General features: G+C 39.3%; 3 protein-coding genes across 6 annotated transcripts in view; 1 reads left to right on the forward strand and 2 right to left on the reverse strand.

Annotated features, from left to right (window-relative positions):
• The window catches only part of LOC139946112 (mutS protein homolog 5-like), a 114042-nt gene extending 107808 nt beyond the window's left edge, over window positions 1-6234 (reverse strand). For all 3 annotated transcript variants that reach the window (XM_071943726.1, XM_071943724.1, XM_071943723.1), the window contains exon 1: window positions 6086-6234. The gene's annotated coding sequence lies outside the window, so the exon portion shown is untranslated. The remainder of the gene's footprint in view (window positions 1-6085) is intronic.
• Window positions 6235-7660: 1426 nt separating this feature from the next.
• Window positions 7661-10763, forward strand: LOC139946017 (nucleoredoxin-like protein 2). 2 transcript variants are annotated; one of them, XM_071943599.1, is made up of 3 exons: window positions 7661-7691; window positions 8198-8660; window positions 9127-10763. In XM_071943599.1, exons 2-3 carry the CDS (start codon window positions 8368-8370, stop codon window positions 9278-9280), a joined length of 447 nt encoding a protein of 148 aa, XP_071799700.1. In that variant the 5' UTR covers window positions 7661-7691; window positions 8198-8367; the 3' UTR covers window positions 9281-10763. The 2 variants fall into 2 exon arrangements, with proteins under 2 accessions (XP_071799700.1, XP_071799701.1); XM_071943600.1 differs by lacking the exon at window positions 7661-7691 and adding an exon at window positions 7699-7846.
• Window positions 10764-11838: 1075 nt separating this feature from the next.
• Window positions 11839-17024, reverse strand: part of LOC139946225 (transmembrane prolyl 4-hydroxylase-like) — a 32076-nt gene continuing 26890 nt past the window's right edge. Inside the window, exons 8-9 of the mRNA XM_071943843.1 lie at window positions 15049-15166; window positions 11839-14035 (exon numbers count right to left, since the gene is read on the reverse strand). Of these exons, the coding sequence (XP_071799944.1) occupies window positions 13725-14035; window positions 15049-15166 (429 nt within the window). The 3' untranslated portion in view covers window positions 11839-13724. The remainder of the gene's footprint in view (window positions 14036-15048; window positions 15167-17024) is intronic.

Genomic DNA, 17024 nt, shown 5'->3' on the forward strand with positions numbered 1-17024 from the left:
CTTGACTACACTCGGAGTCCTCAGACGCACATGTCACTTAAAAAGGAGTGTGATGGTGGTTGCTAATTCAACCCGGTCAATTTTGTTAAGTTTTTTTTAAAAGGTCCGGACTTAATTGTGATCTTTACAACAAAATGTTTTTAAAATATCAAATCTGTACGTCATGGCATCAACAAATTTTACAGTTTCAACAAAATGGTTTCTATATTCATGTTTGTTTTGTTTCATTGAAACCAACCAAACAAGAAATGGATACATTTAAGTATTTGATTTTTTTTTTTAATCTCCACTAGTTCCGGGGGTTGGGTATGTAATTTAGTTATTTGATCAAACTCCACACCTGTAACAATTTTTCAGTAATTCGAACCTGTGGATTAGGGTCACATCAGATCAAGATCAAGGGTCCTAAACACGTGGATCAACTGATGAAACAAGAACAAATCTGGGTTGATGAATGAGCCTCTGTTGTCAATAACCTAACAAAATGAGTCACTGTTTGGCTGTTAATGCATAGTGTTTCCTGAGAATTCCCCAAGTATTCCAATAAGGAAATTTGTCCCTGTCCCGGAGTTTGTTCACAAACTACAGAATGCAAAACTTTGTAAGTTGTCTTTTTGAGGAGGCAAAAAAAAAAAGATGTTTAAATACACAAAATGGATGTCATTGCAACCATCCATTTTGTTTGCCTGTGGTTCATATTCAGGCAACCTGTAACTTTGAAACGGAACTTTGAACAAGAATTTGTCAAAGTACCCCAGAGGCTATTAACATTCAAATAAAACGGAAATCTTGCTGCTGTAGAAGGGGTTGCAAAGCTCCCCTCCCCTCTCCACAAAAGTGAAAAGGCAAACCCTCTGCTTTGACAAAACATTACAATGTCTTGTTTTAGATTACATCAACCACAATCCAATCATGGGACAAGGGCTTAATTTACATTATATTGTCTTTCTATTGAAGCTTTTATTTTCAAACTCAAGGTTATGGAGATTTTTTGTTCAACAAATTTGTAGGAAAATATACTTGCATTTTACCAACAAAAGTTACAACATGGACTCCATAGGCCTAAAAATAGTATTTACAATTTGCATGTTTCTGAATAAATTTATGTACATGTACATGTATCTGATAAAGAAAGTGTTCAGGTTAAATTGTGTAAGGTTACCAAAAGAAAACAAACTTATTATTACCTTTATTAGGATACAAACATGTGATGCAACATAAAATTGTCATTGCAAAATATAATAAGGAAACTACCTGGCAATAAACTACCTGACACATTGAACTTTGCACAATTTTTTTTCCCTCTTGTTCAATGGCATGATAAGGATGATAATAAGAGTATAACTCGGTTGATAAGATGAAATGTTATGTGCCATATTGCTCCCACCAATCTCTCTCATCGGATATTTTTTGTACCTGTGTGTAAGCTTTTGGTCTCCGCCTTCTCTTTGCTCCCAAAGAGTTTTTATTTTTAAGTCAGCCTCATTCAAAAACAAGTTACTTTTTCTCCCTCCTCCCGCATTGATTGTCTTTTGTTTTTGGATCACAGATGAACTTGAGGAATATTTTCCACGATTTACAGTTACACAATTTTATTGTAAAGGTAGTTTGTTTTATCACTAAACGCTATAAAGATGCGGCATCAGAAGTTTAACTTCCCTCGTAGGTGACTGCGTGGGGCACCCTTGACCCTCCTCAAAAAAAACTACCAAGCCCTCCCTAACCTGAACTTAACCTTAGTTGTGGACATTTATAATCTATAAGAATTCTAATACGATAGTTTGTTAAACTTCATGTTTAATTTGATTTAGCCTGCCTGAGCTATCATGGCAGATCACTCACTTCGTTTTGAATTTTAGACCATGGACATTGATTTTAAGATTGCTGTGAGATCAATGTGTGAGTGAACTACAGAACATTTCCAACCAATTGAAGGGACCATCCTTTCTCTATGATTCAACCATGGAGGTAGAAATATGATCCAACTTCTACCTCCATGATCCAACAAACATAAGATAACAATTGCCACGAATTGTGGAAGGTTTGTTTTTCAATACCAACCCCCACGGATACCAACCACAACGTAATGCAAGTCATCGCTAGCTTGCTCTATAAAGTACAATAAAGGAATCGATGATCAAATTCTTCATTTATTCATGGTTCAACCCTCCGTAGCACTGCCCGTTTCGACGGCCCAAGATATAATGCCTTCAATTTTCAACCCATAATTATTTCGCTTGACACCATACAACATGCCAACGTGTACAATAATGTGCAAGCATGCATGGGCATGTTTGTGTAGTACGACTACGCGGCCATTGTAGTAATACAGCTAGCCAGCAGTAAGTGAATCAGCTGCCCACACAATGGTCAACACGATGAGTCATGGGGTTTCCCACACTAGTATCGTGATACTACTCATCATTGCTCTCTTTCTGGCAAATAATATTATAAGTCTAGTATAGGAGGGCATGTCCTACAACGGTGTACAGTTACAAATAACGTGTTGAATGTACTACCGTCAGTGTGTTGTAGTTTTGATATTGTGTTGTTATGTTTTGATTCAAATTTATGTAGACCACATACCAGGATCTAGGAACATGCATACATTGAACACGGATATAAAGATCAGTTTGCAATGTACACTAACCATTGTAGCAATGTACACTAACCATCGTGAGGCCGACTGTGTGTGATTTATTTAGGAGCAAGCTAGTTCACTGTAGGAATGTACCAAAGTCCTTGTACGAGATAGCCTAGCCCTAGACATCATTTTAAAGTGCGTCGACCACCACCATGGCAGAGTAATTTATAAAATGTTTTGATATCAAACAGGGGGAAATGGTTTGACTTTTAGAATGGCTTGATAAAATGACAGTTTGAATCAAATCAAAAAAGATTAACCGTAATTGAGTAACGTACTTCTGAAAAATAAAACTATATTTATGTTGATCTGAATTGTTCTAAATTGAATACAATTTCTCGGGAGAAAAACAATCGCTGTAATTCAAATGCTTGTAAACACATACTTATCAATCCAAGATGTATGACTTGTCTTCAACAAATTTGGAACCCACGAATTTAAAACATCTTTGTTCTTGTGAAGAACAATATGTTTTAAATTCGTGGGTTCCAAAAGAACAATATGTTTTAAACTCGTGGGTTTTAAAGTCCTTCACAGGATGCCGAATACACCCACAAAACACCAACGAATGGAAAATTGTAAAAAATGTTGAAATGATGCTGTCGTACGTGCGAATGTTCTAGAAACATTCGGTTCCGTTTCGTAGCCGATGGCTAATACCTACCATAGCAGGGAATGAACATACTATGTTTCTGTGACCTACATGAACATGCACATGAAAGGATTTACATGTATATCCCAAATCCCATGTCCTTCATTTCTCTGAACGTATTTTCCTAACATTGCAACACAATGGCCCCTACGTCAACTTCGAACTATACAATTCACGGACTCACGTGATGTCGCTTTACGTTCAATGGAAAAGCAACGTCACATGACATGTGACATCGGTAGCTTGGGCTGTGTGCTTTTTCAACCAGCAGCTACTACCGCGGTGTTCTTTGAAAACCATAATATTATTTTGATTGTAGAAATCAATACGAGTTTTGAGAAGATCACGAGGTATCGATGGAAGACATATTTTGTCAGTTGTAATTAGATCGTTGAAAAATAATGTGTAACTGCGAACTGATATTATGTTCGATTCAATCTGTATCAATTAACTCAGTGTTTGTAGGATCACTTATAGCTCCATGGTAGGATCATTAGAAAAGGTTTTTTTCCGCCGAAATAAGAAGATACTTGTTTTTCAAAGGATGTGTTACACGTGTGAAATAACTGCTTTGTAAATGGGCCGAATTTAGTGTTCCGTGGTAAGATGTGTTTTGTTCCAGCGTGGAGGAAGGGTTTATCGACATGTACATCCATGGTTCCACATCATGGTTGCGTTCCATTTGACGTGGGTGGTCCTACATGTATATAATTTGAACAAAGCACCCCCCCCCCCCAAAAAAAAAAAAAAAAAAAAAAAAAAAAAACCATTACGTTTCGAAGTGTACCAAACGACCACAGGACCAGAAAATACACTGGTATTTTCACAAACTGCAGTGAACCTATGTGTTGTGTGTGTTAGTGTGTGTGAAAAGAAGCGTCAGCAGACGAGACAGTGACACTTTTACAGCGCCCTCTCGCGGCAAATGTGCGTGTAAAAATAAACGACAGAGTACAGATTTTAACATTTCTACTTATTTGGAGGGGAGGGGGGTTACATTTGTAGTAGTAAAAATGTATGGGTGGATATTGGGCAAATGTTTCTTTGATTTTGAGTCTTCTCTGGAGGAAAGAACTAGAATAAATTTTAAACAGTGAACTAAGATTTATTGATGATTACCAATCCTGTACTTGTTATATTTCAAAATACTTTTTATATAAAAATATTTTTTTAAACCTATTCATTATGACATTAGACATTGTTTAGTAAGTAGTAGTAGTTGGGCGAGAGGGTGTCTTCAGTCGACGCCATGTCTGGATCTCCTGATTAATAAGAAGATCTGCATTTTACAAAATATGTTTTATTTCCTCAAGGGTTTTGCAAGTCAGTCCAATTGACTTCTTAAAACAATCTTACACACTTACTTATCTTTAAGTAACTTGGGACTTAATACAAATTCAAAATTGTCATTGCAAATATTGCGAAAACAAATATTTGTTACAGCAACAAGTTCATTGCAAAGAAACCCTTGCCTGCCCTGTTGAACTAACCAATATTTTGTCTATTTCATGTATAATTAATCTTGGGTCATTGAGAAACTATGTCCTAAGGGACCGATACTGATGGTCAATCAACAGACAATTCCCCCCCCCCCCCCCTTCACAAGGTCAGGTTTGACCATGGGGATTGGCAAGCATGACTCAAGAGTATTTTTTCCTGGTCATTACATGTTGCTGTAATTTTGTCTCCTTGCCAACTTGGGTTCATCAGAGATCTGAAAATTTAGAGGTCATCCTGATGACCCAGCATAACTGTCATGGTGTCCGAGCCAGCCATAACTTGTCTAGAGTGTCTCCATAGACACACTCATTTTTTTGTCTTTTTTTTTTTTTTTCCTATTCAATTCCCCTTTTGTAATTAGTAACACAGATACTGCTGACATTGGCTCCAAAATAATTACTCACTTTAGGCCACTTGGGGGTTCAAAACAAATTAAGTTAGAAAAAGCTGTAGTTTCACTCATCCACCCCCCCCCCCCCCCTTTTTGTGGATTTAACCTCAATGACGATAGGCAGGACTTGGTTAGACTTGGACCCAGTTACACTCCACAATTTAATATCATACTCAGTCAGACAACAGGTACTCAACTTGCGTACTTGTATTGTAACTTAACTAGCTGGCCATGCTGACAATACATTTGGCATCCAGTAGATTCACAGTCAGTGGTACTTATCATTATCAACTGCATTGTACAGTATGTTCCTCGCCATACGTCGCAGCATTGCGTAGCCGTAGAAAAACAGGCATGACAGGGCACTGCTGGTGGGTCTGGTTTAGTTATTTTTAATCGTCCTTGTTGATTTTGATTTGGTTTTGATAATTGATAACCGGCATGGACTGGGAGCAACACTCAATCAATGCGATGCTCGTGACAATTGTCACAGAGGTAGAGCCTTGACTCTTGAGCATGTTGAGTTAGACTGACTTACAATCATTAAATTTTTTATTATAGAGTTTCAGAGTAGAGTCAAGATCGAGAACATGGTTTTTTAATTTCTGCAGCATGGGTTGTTGTCAGGCCTACAGGTTTATGTAAAATCTGAGGATTTATTAACCTAGTTCACAGGTCCTGCATACATTCAAGTTGACTTGAATTGATTAACTTTTAGTTTTATTCATTTCTAATTACAATTTTTATCTAATTAATCTGACCATGAAGCTGGTAGACTGACTCTGCTGAAGATTCTAATTGAAAAGTTAGATTTGATTTTTAGTTAGGAGAAAAATGAATAGGCCTACATTCACAATTTGCAAATGTAAAAAAGATGCTGTGTTGCACGTCTACTTACCTCTGTGTGTTAGCACAAATGCTCACTTTGAAGATGTTTACATTTTAGTATAGAACTTTTTGCTGAGACCTGTTTGTGTGAAGAAAAGGTGTCTAAATCCGAGCACCACTGACTGACACTTTCGGGCAGACGACATTTTTTGTTTCCAGTTTTTGCATTTCGCGCTTACATTACGCATGCGCACAACAAAGACAATAAAGTTACAAAAGAGGGCGCTATGCAACTTTCTCGATCAGACAACTACTCACAGACATCATAAAGGTTCATGTCTGTGCAAACTACCACTACAAAATAATAGTTACAAGACGTGGGGCCTACCCGTCGATGATTAATTTGGGGGGTCAAAATACTTCTAAGTGATTTCAATTTGGGAAAATGACGTTGTTGTGAAAAAAATCTTCGAAATCATGTCAAACATTGTGGAAAGCAGCGTATAACAAAACTAATACTCCGCTTTATAGTATTCGCGTAATGAAATGCAGCCGCGGGACTCGTTTGGAAATTCTTGTTTGTTTAAAAAACATTTAAACTGGAGTTATAAAATACTGTTCGCATTTATTCATAATCTTCAATCAAACTTTTATGTTGCCTCTTTTAATTTAAACCATGCTAGCTAGGGCCTTTGAGCAAGACAAATATTTTCTTGGTCACCATGCTTTTTAGGGGGAAGGGGGGCTGAGTAAAACTTTACAATTATTTTGTTCAAACTCTGCTTCTCTGCACCCAAATAAAACATATATTCTGATGACAACGCGAACAAAACAAATTGTCAAAATATTCATATTTTGGAGAAAAGAAGAAAACAAGTGCGCGCCGCGGAGATCGATGGTCTACCCGGATGTTTTCCACTCTCGCGAGCAGGGCAGAGATTTCCAGGCGTCTCTAACGCTCACATCTCTCGGTCGGCACAACTGTTAAGGGACGGTTTGGTGAAAATGTTAGATAGCCAACATTTTAAAGAAACACAACTGGCGTCAAAAAAAAAAAAAATAATAATAATAATATTGACTAATCTTTCTCACGGGCTGCCGAGAGCTGTGATCCACTCACGCCCGGTGAGCTGAGATGCATAGTAGGGGTACTCAGACTTCATGAAACTTTCTGCATGTCTCCACAAAGGCCAGAATTGCAGATGAATTTAGGCTTTAAAGTATAACCTTTTCCCATCAGAATTAGGGGAAATGTCTCATGAAAACAGCCAGCAAATCGGTTGGGAAATAATACCGATAGGCCTATGTTTTTTCTGGGGTTAATAGGAATATTATAGCAAAAATTCCAAACCTGCAAAAAATCGAAAACAAATCTGAAGTTTAGTATTGTGAAAAATATATTTGATAGGTTATCAATAGGCTGAGAGACTTTGAAATATTTATTTGTGGTAATTTGAATAGCATTTGGTATTGAATTTACTAGCATCAATGAGCCACATTGACTTTATTAGTGCAATGGTCCGGTCACAGGTCTCCCTGCCAAGCCTGTGCCTGCGTGGAACACAGACATAATAATGTCTGTGGCGTGGTGGAGAGCATTGTGTATAGCGCCCTCCTTCGAGGTAGCGTGCCTAGTAACCTACTCGTGATTACTTCCTGGTTGATGGCATGCATGTGTAAGTTTTTCTGTCGACTTTCTAACCGGTTTAATTTTACATTAATATATTAAATGTTCGTTCCATAGGCATCTATCGTGTTGGGCATTTGAATCTGCATTGAATCCAATCCATGACCATGCAATGGCAATGCAGTCAGCTAGCTCGTCAGTTCGGTAAACACATGGTCAAGTTCATTTTAAATAACAAATTAATTATAAAACTTAAATTCTGTATCTACCTATAATATTGTAGTAATACTAATAGTATGAGCGTTTACCATTAGTAACATGTGATGTTGTCTTTTGCCATTTGCCATTGCCATTACCTCCTTGTGTAGTAATTGTTATTGCTTCAATTAACTCTCACTTTTCCAGATGCCTGGAGGGCAAGGCCATTTTGATTTTGCCAATGGCACTTCCATTGTCAGCTACATTGGCCTCTGCATAGTTCCAGAAATCCTACTTTCCTGCCTAATTTCTCTTCTAATCGTTGTCCCGTCTTTTTTTATTTGTTCAATTTTTCAGTTGCCAGGGGGCGGCTTTACACGATTTTCTGATGGAGCTTGAATGAACTCATCAAGACCATAATATCACCACGTCTTGCTGTAAGGTTCCCAACACCTCTTCTGCCAGGATATTGTGCACCTTATCAGGCAAAAAGTCGCTGGAAGTCTGTGGAGCAGACACTGACCATCATGGCCGAGCTGTTTCAAGGGAAGACACTTTCAAGCAAAACCCTTTCCGAGGTGGACATACAGGAGGCATTGCAGAATCGTGTTGTAGGTCTGTACTTCTCGGCAGCATGGTGTCCTCCATGCAGACAATTCACTCCAATGCTAAGAGAGGTGTATGAGGAACTAAGGATGCGGGGAGCACCGTTTGAGGTCGTGTTTGTTTCCTCGGACAAAACTTCAGAGGATTTACGGCAATACATGATGGATGAACATGGTGACTGGTTGTATGTTCCCTTTGGAGATCCCTTAATAAGGTGATAATGATATTATTTCTATGCTGACAACCACACAAAAATGGACCCCTTGCACAATGTGCAACGCACCTACAAGAGCTCATCCTGTCCGCCATTTTGAGTCAAAATGTCCACAAAAGAATTGACAGAAACAGTAGGTGCGCATTGTTTGGAGGTGCGTTCCGCATTGTGCAGGGGGTCTTGACTGATCTATTAAGCGCGGTTCACAAAGTTGTGCAACAAGGTTTTTTTCTCTTGCAACTTCGATGACCAATTGAGTTCAAATTTTCACCGGTTTGTTATTTAATGCATATGTTGAGATACACCAAGTGAGAAGACTGGTCTTTGACAGTTACCAATAGTATCCTGTGTCTTTAATCAATTCACAGCCCATCAGCTAAGATCAAAGAAATTACCAATTATGCACAATGAAACCTCTGTATTTCCGCAAACAAAATAAGGTTTCCTCTTTCTGTTTTTCTTTTAGTGAGCTAAAGGGCAAGTACAGCGTCACTGCCATACCTCAGCTCATTATCATCAAACCAAATGGAGACATCATAACTCCTCTAGGTCGGAAACACATCCAGGATCGCGGTGTATCCTGTTTCACCAGCTGGTCACAGACGATGGAGAAACACTGAGGGTTCAGACCGATGCGTAGGTTGCTCCTGGAAGGTACACATGCAGCGGACAATCAGATTTGTAGAGCTGCTAAACACACAATTTACAGTGGCTTGGGAAATTACCTTTCTCTGTGGTTAAACAGTGGCGAGCAATCAACTTGGATTTCTGTGTGATGTAAATTATGCATATATGTACAGATTTTAAAAGATGAAGGGATTTGCAGTTAGCTGAGTCTAAAATTAACCTCCAGAAAATGAGTTTTCTCTAGCAAATGTGGGAATTAATTTTGGGGAACAGTTTTGCTATATGTATACAATATAGAGCATTTATATTCAGAAAAGTGTAAAATGCAGTCAAAAGTGGGCTGAAAATCAATGACCCACCAGTGCAAAACAATTTTATGCAGCATGTAGCATGCTAGCCTTTTCCCAAGTGAGTTTTCTTTGTGAGTATGTGTCACTCAAAAACATCTGCACACAGTGGTTTAGAGCTCGAAATTTGAAAGAAAAACAATCCCGAAGATAGCAGTGCTTGGAGCTGAAAACCTTGCAGGACCAGAAATTGTTCACAATACTAGAATCAAAATGACACAATGTCACACTCACAGTGACACATGACACAAGGTCAGGGCAAGTGTCCTGGTGCCCCCCGTTCATGCCCGGTGCCCCATGTTACCATGAGGAACATTGCCAGGCTCCTTCAAAAATCATTTTTGGCATTCATTTAAGAATATCCATGTCTTTTTAAAAGACTGAAAATTATCTTGCTCTGAGCTGGCTACATAATAGTAAATAGATTCAAAAAATCTACTCGGTAGTAGTATTTCTCTTAAGAACAAAATCTACCTGGCAAGTAGATACACACATGGTGTTACGGCAAACCAAATATATATAGATAGATTCACAAAGCAATTAGGGGGTGCCCTGCAGTGACGTGATAACTCTGCAATTTGACCCATCACCCCATCAAAGTAGGCAGCCTAGAGGCTGTATTTATGAATGTACCCTTCAAAAAGGCTAATGATGTATCAAGCCTTTGGGCAAGGCTATTCTAACCTGCTCAGCAGAATAATGATATTTGGCTTGGGGAATCTGCAATGTCACCTCACAGAAATACCATTTTTAATGTTTACTGCGTTTGTGTGATTTTAGTAGCCTTTGAGTGCAATCTCCTTTTTATAAAATTATCTAAATTATACTTTTATCGTTGGTAGGGGTCTGGTTTTAGTATCTTAAGATGACAGTTTCTTATACCTCTGTATAACATTGACAGCCCCTGTTTAACTTGTAATCATTGTGACAGGTTTAGAATAAATAAAAGTAAAAATTACACTTTTGCAGCCAGACCACACCACAAATATTGGGGAGAATTGTCAGTTTTTTTGTAGTGACAAGGTTCCTCAGCTACTTTACTCACCTTAAATACAGTACAACAGGATTCATGTATGTGTCCCACGCTAAAGAACAAAGCAATTATAGTTAAAAGCTTTGCCCGAGGACATAGGCGTCAAGGGGTGGGGTGGGGGGGGGGGGTGATCACCACACTCTGACATCTGGAATTATCTGTTAGCACTATAGAACACTCAAAACGCACATCAGCCAAGACTCCTCAACATTTATTTGAATAATATGTGAATTTCATAGGTTACAAAGTCTTAAAGAAGAAAAAAATACACACATTTTTTTTTACGCCGATCCAGGGCAAGTTTTTTTTTCTATTGTATTGTGGCGTTTTCAGCATTTAAATCCTTTCCTTTCAGTGGAAAACACTTAAAAGTGGCAATGTCTTTTGGGGATTGGTGTTCTTACCAATTTAAACATCAAGCTTCAAATAGGTATATTCAGATGTCTGTGCTGTATAAACTAACATAAGTTGTGGTGTCCAGGGTATACACTCCCCAGTGAGCGGGACTTGTGTCCTTGGGCAAGACACTTAACCATAATTGCTTCTCAACCACCAAGGAGTTTATTTGGTTCCGCTGAGGGTTGATGCTGTTGTTGTGAACGATTAGGAACTTATGTATGTACCGTTACATACGACCAACTCACAAGGTTGAACCCCTTAAAGCCATTGGACACTTTCGGTAAACAGTATTGTCCAAGGCCCACACTTCGTGTATCACAACTTATACATGTATATAAATTAACAAACCTGTGAAAATTTAGGCTCAACTTGTCATCGGAGTCGGGAGAAAATAACGGGAAAACCCACCCTTGTTTCTGCACGTTTCGCCGTGTCATGACATGTGTTTAAAATAAATCTGTAATTCTAAATGTCGAGAATTGATATTGTTTTAATGTTTTTGAAAAGTAAAGCATTTCATGGAATAATATTTCAAGAGAAGTCTTTCACCATTACCTTCTGTAAACCCTGTAAGTTATTTGTAAATCTGTGAACTTTTAATTGTTGTTCTGTTGCGAGAGTGTCCAATGGCTTTAAGTCGGTACGCATGGCAGACTAATAAAACAATGGAATTACCAAAACAATTAAAGAACAAGAAAACCAGCAACTGACAAAGGCAACGGTTGAAACAATAACAATTAATTAAGTAATTTATTTAAAAAGTGAAAGCTTACAAAGGGCGATGACAAAATTAAGTTAGATATAGCATAAATCAAGGCAAAGTTCGTAGATGAACGGAATCAGTTTAACAAAGTAAGAATTCGGCCGAATATCAATGAAATTAGAATATTTAAAAGAAATACCAGTTTTCTTGCTCTATCGGCCCAGGAGTGCTCGGGAACTATAGTGCTCACCACCGGTAGGTAGACTTCTGTAGGACATCGCAGTTAAGGTAGTCCAAGACCCTCAGTACCACGCCCAAAGAACCCCCGTCCAATAGGGTCGTCAGTCCCCACGGTAGATGCGGTGAACATCACATCCCAGAGGTTTGCATCGGTCAGCATCCCGTCACGAGCTATAGCATGCGTTTCCTTCTGTACCGCATAATTTCTCAAACATGAAAGGAAATAATTGCGGCATTATCAAAGCACAGTAAAGGAAGAAAGATACAGGTCAGCAAACACATGCTGGCTACAGGTTTAAAGGTACAAACTGTGACCATATACATAACAGGACATATCGCTGCCAGCATGGGCTGCCAGGGCCAAATTTCATAAAGCATTTTACCACAAAAACTTGCTTTAAAGCACAAAACAGTATTGCTTGGGAGAAATGGGTTAACAGTTGCATTGTTGTAGCACTCAATTTTTATTTAGCAAATAAGTTTGTCAATCAGTATGTCCTGCTTAAAAGCTTGATGAAATTCGGCCCAGGGCTGTGTTGCTTTGGGGATAAAGAATATAACTTGTTTTATTGTTGTTATTGTAGCTGCATACATAAAAACTAATGTTTCAATGGCTTCAAGTCAGGTGCACACAGTGCAAACCTTATGGCATGGCAAGCTGATGTTGTAGCAGATCAGTGGCTGAAATCAAAGTTACAAATAAAGCAATTTCTTACAAAGACAAAGTACAGATTCATACAACTATCGGGACAACATTAATTATTAGTTTCTGAAAGCGCATCCGATTTCAACATTAAATATACAAGTAATAACGCACCAGGGAAATATTTTCTTCAGTAGCTTTCAAAGAATATCTTTACAGGTAATTATGTATGTTTTTTGGGGTAATTGTCAAACACCAGTGTTCTCACTTGGTGTATCTCAACATAAGCATAAAATAACAAGCCTGTGAAAATTTGGGCTCAATCGGTCATCGAAGTTGCGAGAAAACGATGAAAGAAAAAACACCCTGCCATGGTCACACGAAGTTGTGTGCTTTCAGATGCTTGATTTCGTGACTTCCAATTCTAAATCTGAGGTCACGAAATCAAATTCGTGGAAAATTACTTCTTTCTCGAAAACTACGTCACTTCAGAGGTAGTCGTTTCTCACAATGTTTTATACTATCAACCTCTCCCCATTACTCGTTACCAAGTAAGGTTTTATGCCAATAATTATTTTGAGTAATTACCAATAGTGTCCACTGCCTTTAACGGATAACTTGATTTTTTATCAACTTTAATATTGCACAAATTTATGCAAGTATCAATAAATAGGCCAGTGTGTCCCCTCTTGACACCACATTTCAAATTCAAAACTTTAATTGCCAAAATCAGGCCTGATACGTATTGGGAGCAAATGCCCCTGTGCCCCCGGAGTCATTGCCTTGGTGTCCCTTAAAATGTTCAAACACAAATTTTCATATCCATCATTGAGGTGCCCTTTACTAAGGAAAACTGCTTGCCCAGAAATGTAATGATGCAAAATGATCTGCTAAGTGTGCTGCCACCTAGCGTTCAAAAGTCTCACAGTGTGTGATTCAATGGCTACTCCGTAGTGTCACCAAGAACGATGCAAAATGAGTGATAAATATTCCAGATTTCTCCTCCACCACCAAAGCTGACTCATAAGACACAGGGCTCTTTAACTTGTTTATAGCGCAATTCAATTACAAATCACAACTCTCCATTTGTGTGATGTCGTCTGCCCTGCACGTTCACTCTTTCAAGTTCATCGAGTTCTTTTTGCAAATCCGTCACGGCGTGTACCTCCTGAGGTACGGCAAGGTCTAACGAGGCTTTCGTCTCCTCAGTCCCTCGCCCGTCATCGTCGTCATCTTCAAGGGCCTTCTGGACGCTCTCAAGGTGCTCTACGTGTTTATCGTAAGAGTCATCCACCCAAATCCAATTGTTTGCGATCCATTTAGTTCCTTCCAGGACCTCACAGCCGCCGTGTAGAGAGTAATGGTTTAGGTCACCCATCCAGCCTGTGCAGGGTCAGCAGAAACACAAATTGATTATTTACAGTCTTTCAGGTTTTTTTTTTCTATATGGAAAGCGTTCAATGCCACATATTATATATCATAAAAAATAACCTCCGATTTTAGTCTGCGGTTGATACGAGGCGTTATCTTCCCAATATGCCAAAATGCATAACACTTTCAATTGGGTGGCTGGGGCTAAGAGCTAAATATGTTACTGGGTGCGTTCGTTTAGCTTCCCCGGGTCGACCCCGGTGTGTGGCGGTTTTTTTTCCCCAGGACGAAAGTGTGCAGATAATTACCCACGTTCGTCCTGGAAAAAAACCCGCCACACACCGGGGTCGACCCAGGCAAGCTAAACGAATGCACCCAATATAGTAGTAGGGCTTACCAAAATGTAAATGATTGCTTTCGAAACAGAAAAACATATTGCAATAGCTCACAATGACGCAAAAATTGTAAGAAAAATGGTGTCGGGATAGTATCCCATTATCTTCTCGGCAAGGTCTCTCACAAGGTCGCCATGTTAGGAATACTGCCCGAGTGTTGTGCTATGATGGAGCAGATAGGGGAAATAATGGGTGAGTATTTGGGTGAGTACATTTGAGTGAGACTATGGCCTGAGAAAGCATGGTTGACTATCAGACCTATCACGGATTTGAATTTCCAATAGCATTGGACAACTTGTCTCAGTTTATTGATGTTATAAAATGGGCCAGATATGTTCATGCTCTTATGACTTTTAGGCTAAAAAACTATAAAACGTAGCTTTGTAAAAGTGAAGGGGAAGGGGCCTGGGTGGTATTTGCCCGAAGTTGATGAACGTAAACAAGTACTTATCTGTTATTTTTTCATCTTGCTGTGCCTGACATTTCCCAAAGTGTTTTGCTTGAATTTTGGAGGATAGTTGACCGAACCGTTCCACGCTGGGTCGAATGCGCTTGATACAGATTGGGCCTACGCCATAAGGCAAGTTTGCCCCCCCCCCCCCCGCCCCCAATCGCCAGTTTGCTTATTACCTGTTGTTTGGTTGATGTAATGATTGTACCACATGACAGCTTTTCCTTTCTCTGGTTTGATAAATAAATTGGCATCGTGGCAGTGCTGGCTCAAGTCGTAGATCTCTGTCTTCGTTGCCTGTTAATGACACAATACACGTGTGATATTGTTATCAATATAGCCTTGATCAAGGCGCTACAGCCAGCCGCGATCTGCAAAATCCCAGTCCCCATCACTGAATTCCGCCAGCGCACCCCCATACATAACACAGTGCATATAATACGTGTACAGCGTATGTACACATACATACTGTACATGTACATGTACATGTACCATCTGTATACACGGTACACTTGCGATACATGGGTACTTCCCAAGTAGCGCCTTGCTGGTTTTGTATCTGCCAAAATTTAGGGCGGAGCTCATTATGCTAATGTTTACTAACAACCCGTTCTCATTGGTTGTTGGTTGACCTATAAACTCTCGCTGCGATGTCAATCACAACGTTCTGCAAGCACTCGCACACATGTGCTTGTCGACGTAAAATTGTAAACAAGCCGTGGCTGTAGTATAGTTGCAATGGCGGCGGGCGAGGGAGAAATCTCTACTAGTAAAACAAAACTGTAAGTCGCTGGAAATCAGTGGTGTATAATTTGCAACACAACTACAGAAACTTTCAACAAAATATAACAACCGCGTTTAATGCATCAATCATGGGTTTAGAAATAGAAGGAAGAAAATTAGACCATGTGAAATGTGTTTGAGAAAGGTTAAAAAAGTATCCAGGTGTCATGGGTTTCCAGCAAGATGGCTACTTGGTAAGAATTCTTAGGTGTTGGGCATATGACAGTACAACACACCCCATCCCCTTGAAGCACAAACACAGACCAGATGAGATGAGAAACCCAGCTGTTTATTTTGTCTTAATGTAGACATATATTATTCATTATGTTTCTTGCGGTAAATCAAAGTTGGGGATCGAATATATGTGTTGTCGAAAACAAACCAGACGATAGAAGATGGCGTGTGGCTGAACAACAACTACAAGTAAAGTTCAATTTCATAAACTAACTCTTGCCATACTTCTAGTACTACACTACAACGTTTCTTCACTTATAGTACAGCAGCTACCAATTCAGGGACAAATCTAGCAGCTATGTTGTAATTATGATGCGTGTTATAATGAAACGCAAGACAACGGAAGTTGTTCGAAGTTTTTCAACACCATTAACGACCGGGCGAGTCTTGTCCGGCTCACCCGTCCGGCAGCGCATTCAGACCCCTTACAATCATAGCTAATACACCATGCTCCCGACACTGCTATAAAAAGCACGTAGTACAGTACATGCCCATACAGCTAGCGTACAGCGTACACACACACACGCACCCATATGGACGTGGCATGATTGCTAGCAGTAATACGTCATTCTCAATCGCGCCTGTGATTGGCCAATGTTTAGAATGACACGCCCACATCATGAATACCCTTTTATCGGAATTCCGATAAAGTTTTACAAACCCATCAAGGCTGTTGTTTGAGCCACGTGTATGAGGTTGAAAGTACAAAGACACGACCGTACTCACGACTACGCTATACTGTTCTCGCTGTACAATGTATGGTAATGTACATTTGTGTATGCACTGCGTGTGCCGCGAATTAACCGGGCCGGGGAACAGTACGTCAACAGCCTTGATCAAGGCTATTATCAATATTACTTCAACTCAAAATGCTTCCCATGTGCGTATGCTTTGCACACCCGAAGTTTTCACTCTGTTGGCTACAAGCTGGCATACATTCACCAAACATTACCCATTTGACAAAAAACCGTTCAATTTGAGAACAATCTATCTTTGAAGAATGTGTACAACTATAACCTAATCAAAAACAACCAATCAATTTCACTTAGACACAAGTATATTTATAAGCATGGTAAGAAGGGAACTAACCATATTGGTATAATAAAGCTCGTTTGCGTCTTGTCATTTACAAAGACAA

This window comes from Asterias amurensis, chromosome 13 (assembly GCF_032118995.1).
Source record: "Asterias amurensis chromosome 13, ASM3211899v1".
NCBI lineage: Eukaryota > Metazoa > Echinodermata > Asteroidea > Forcipulatida > Asteriidae > Asterias > Asterias amurensis.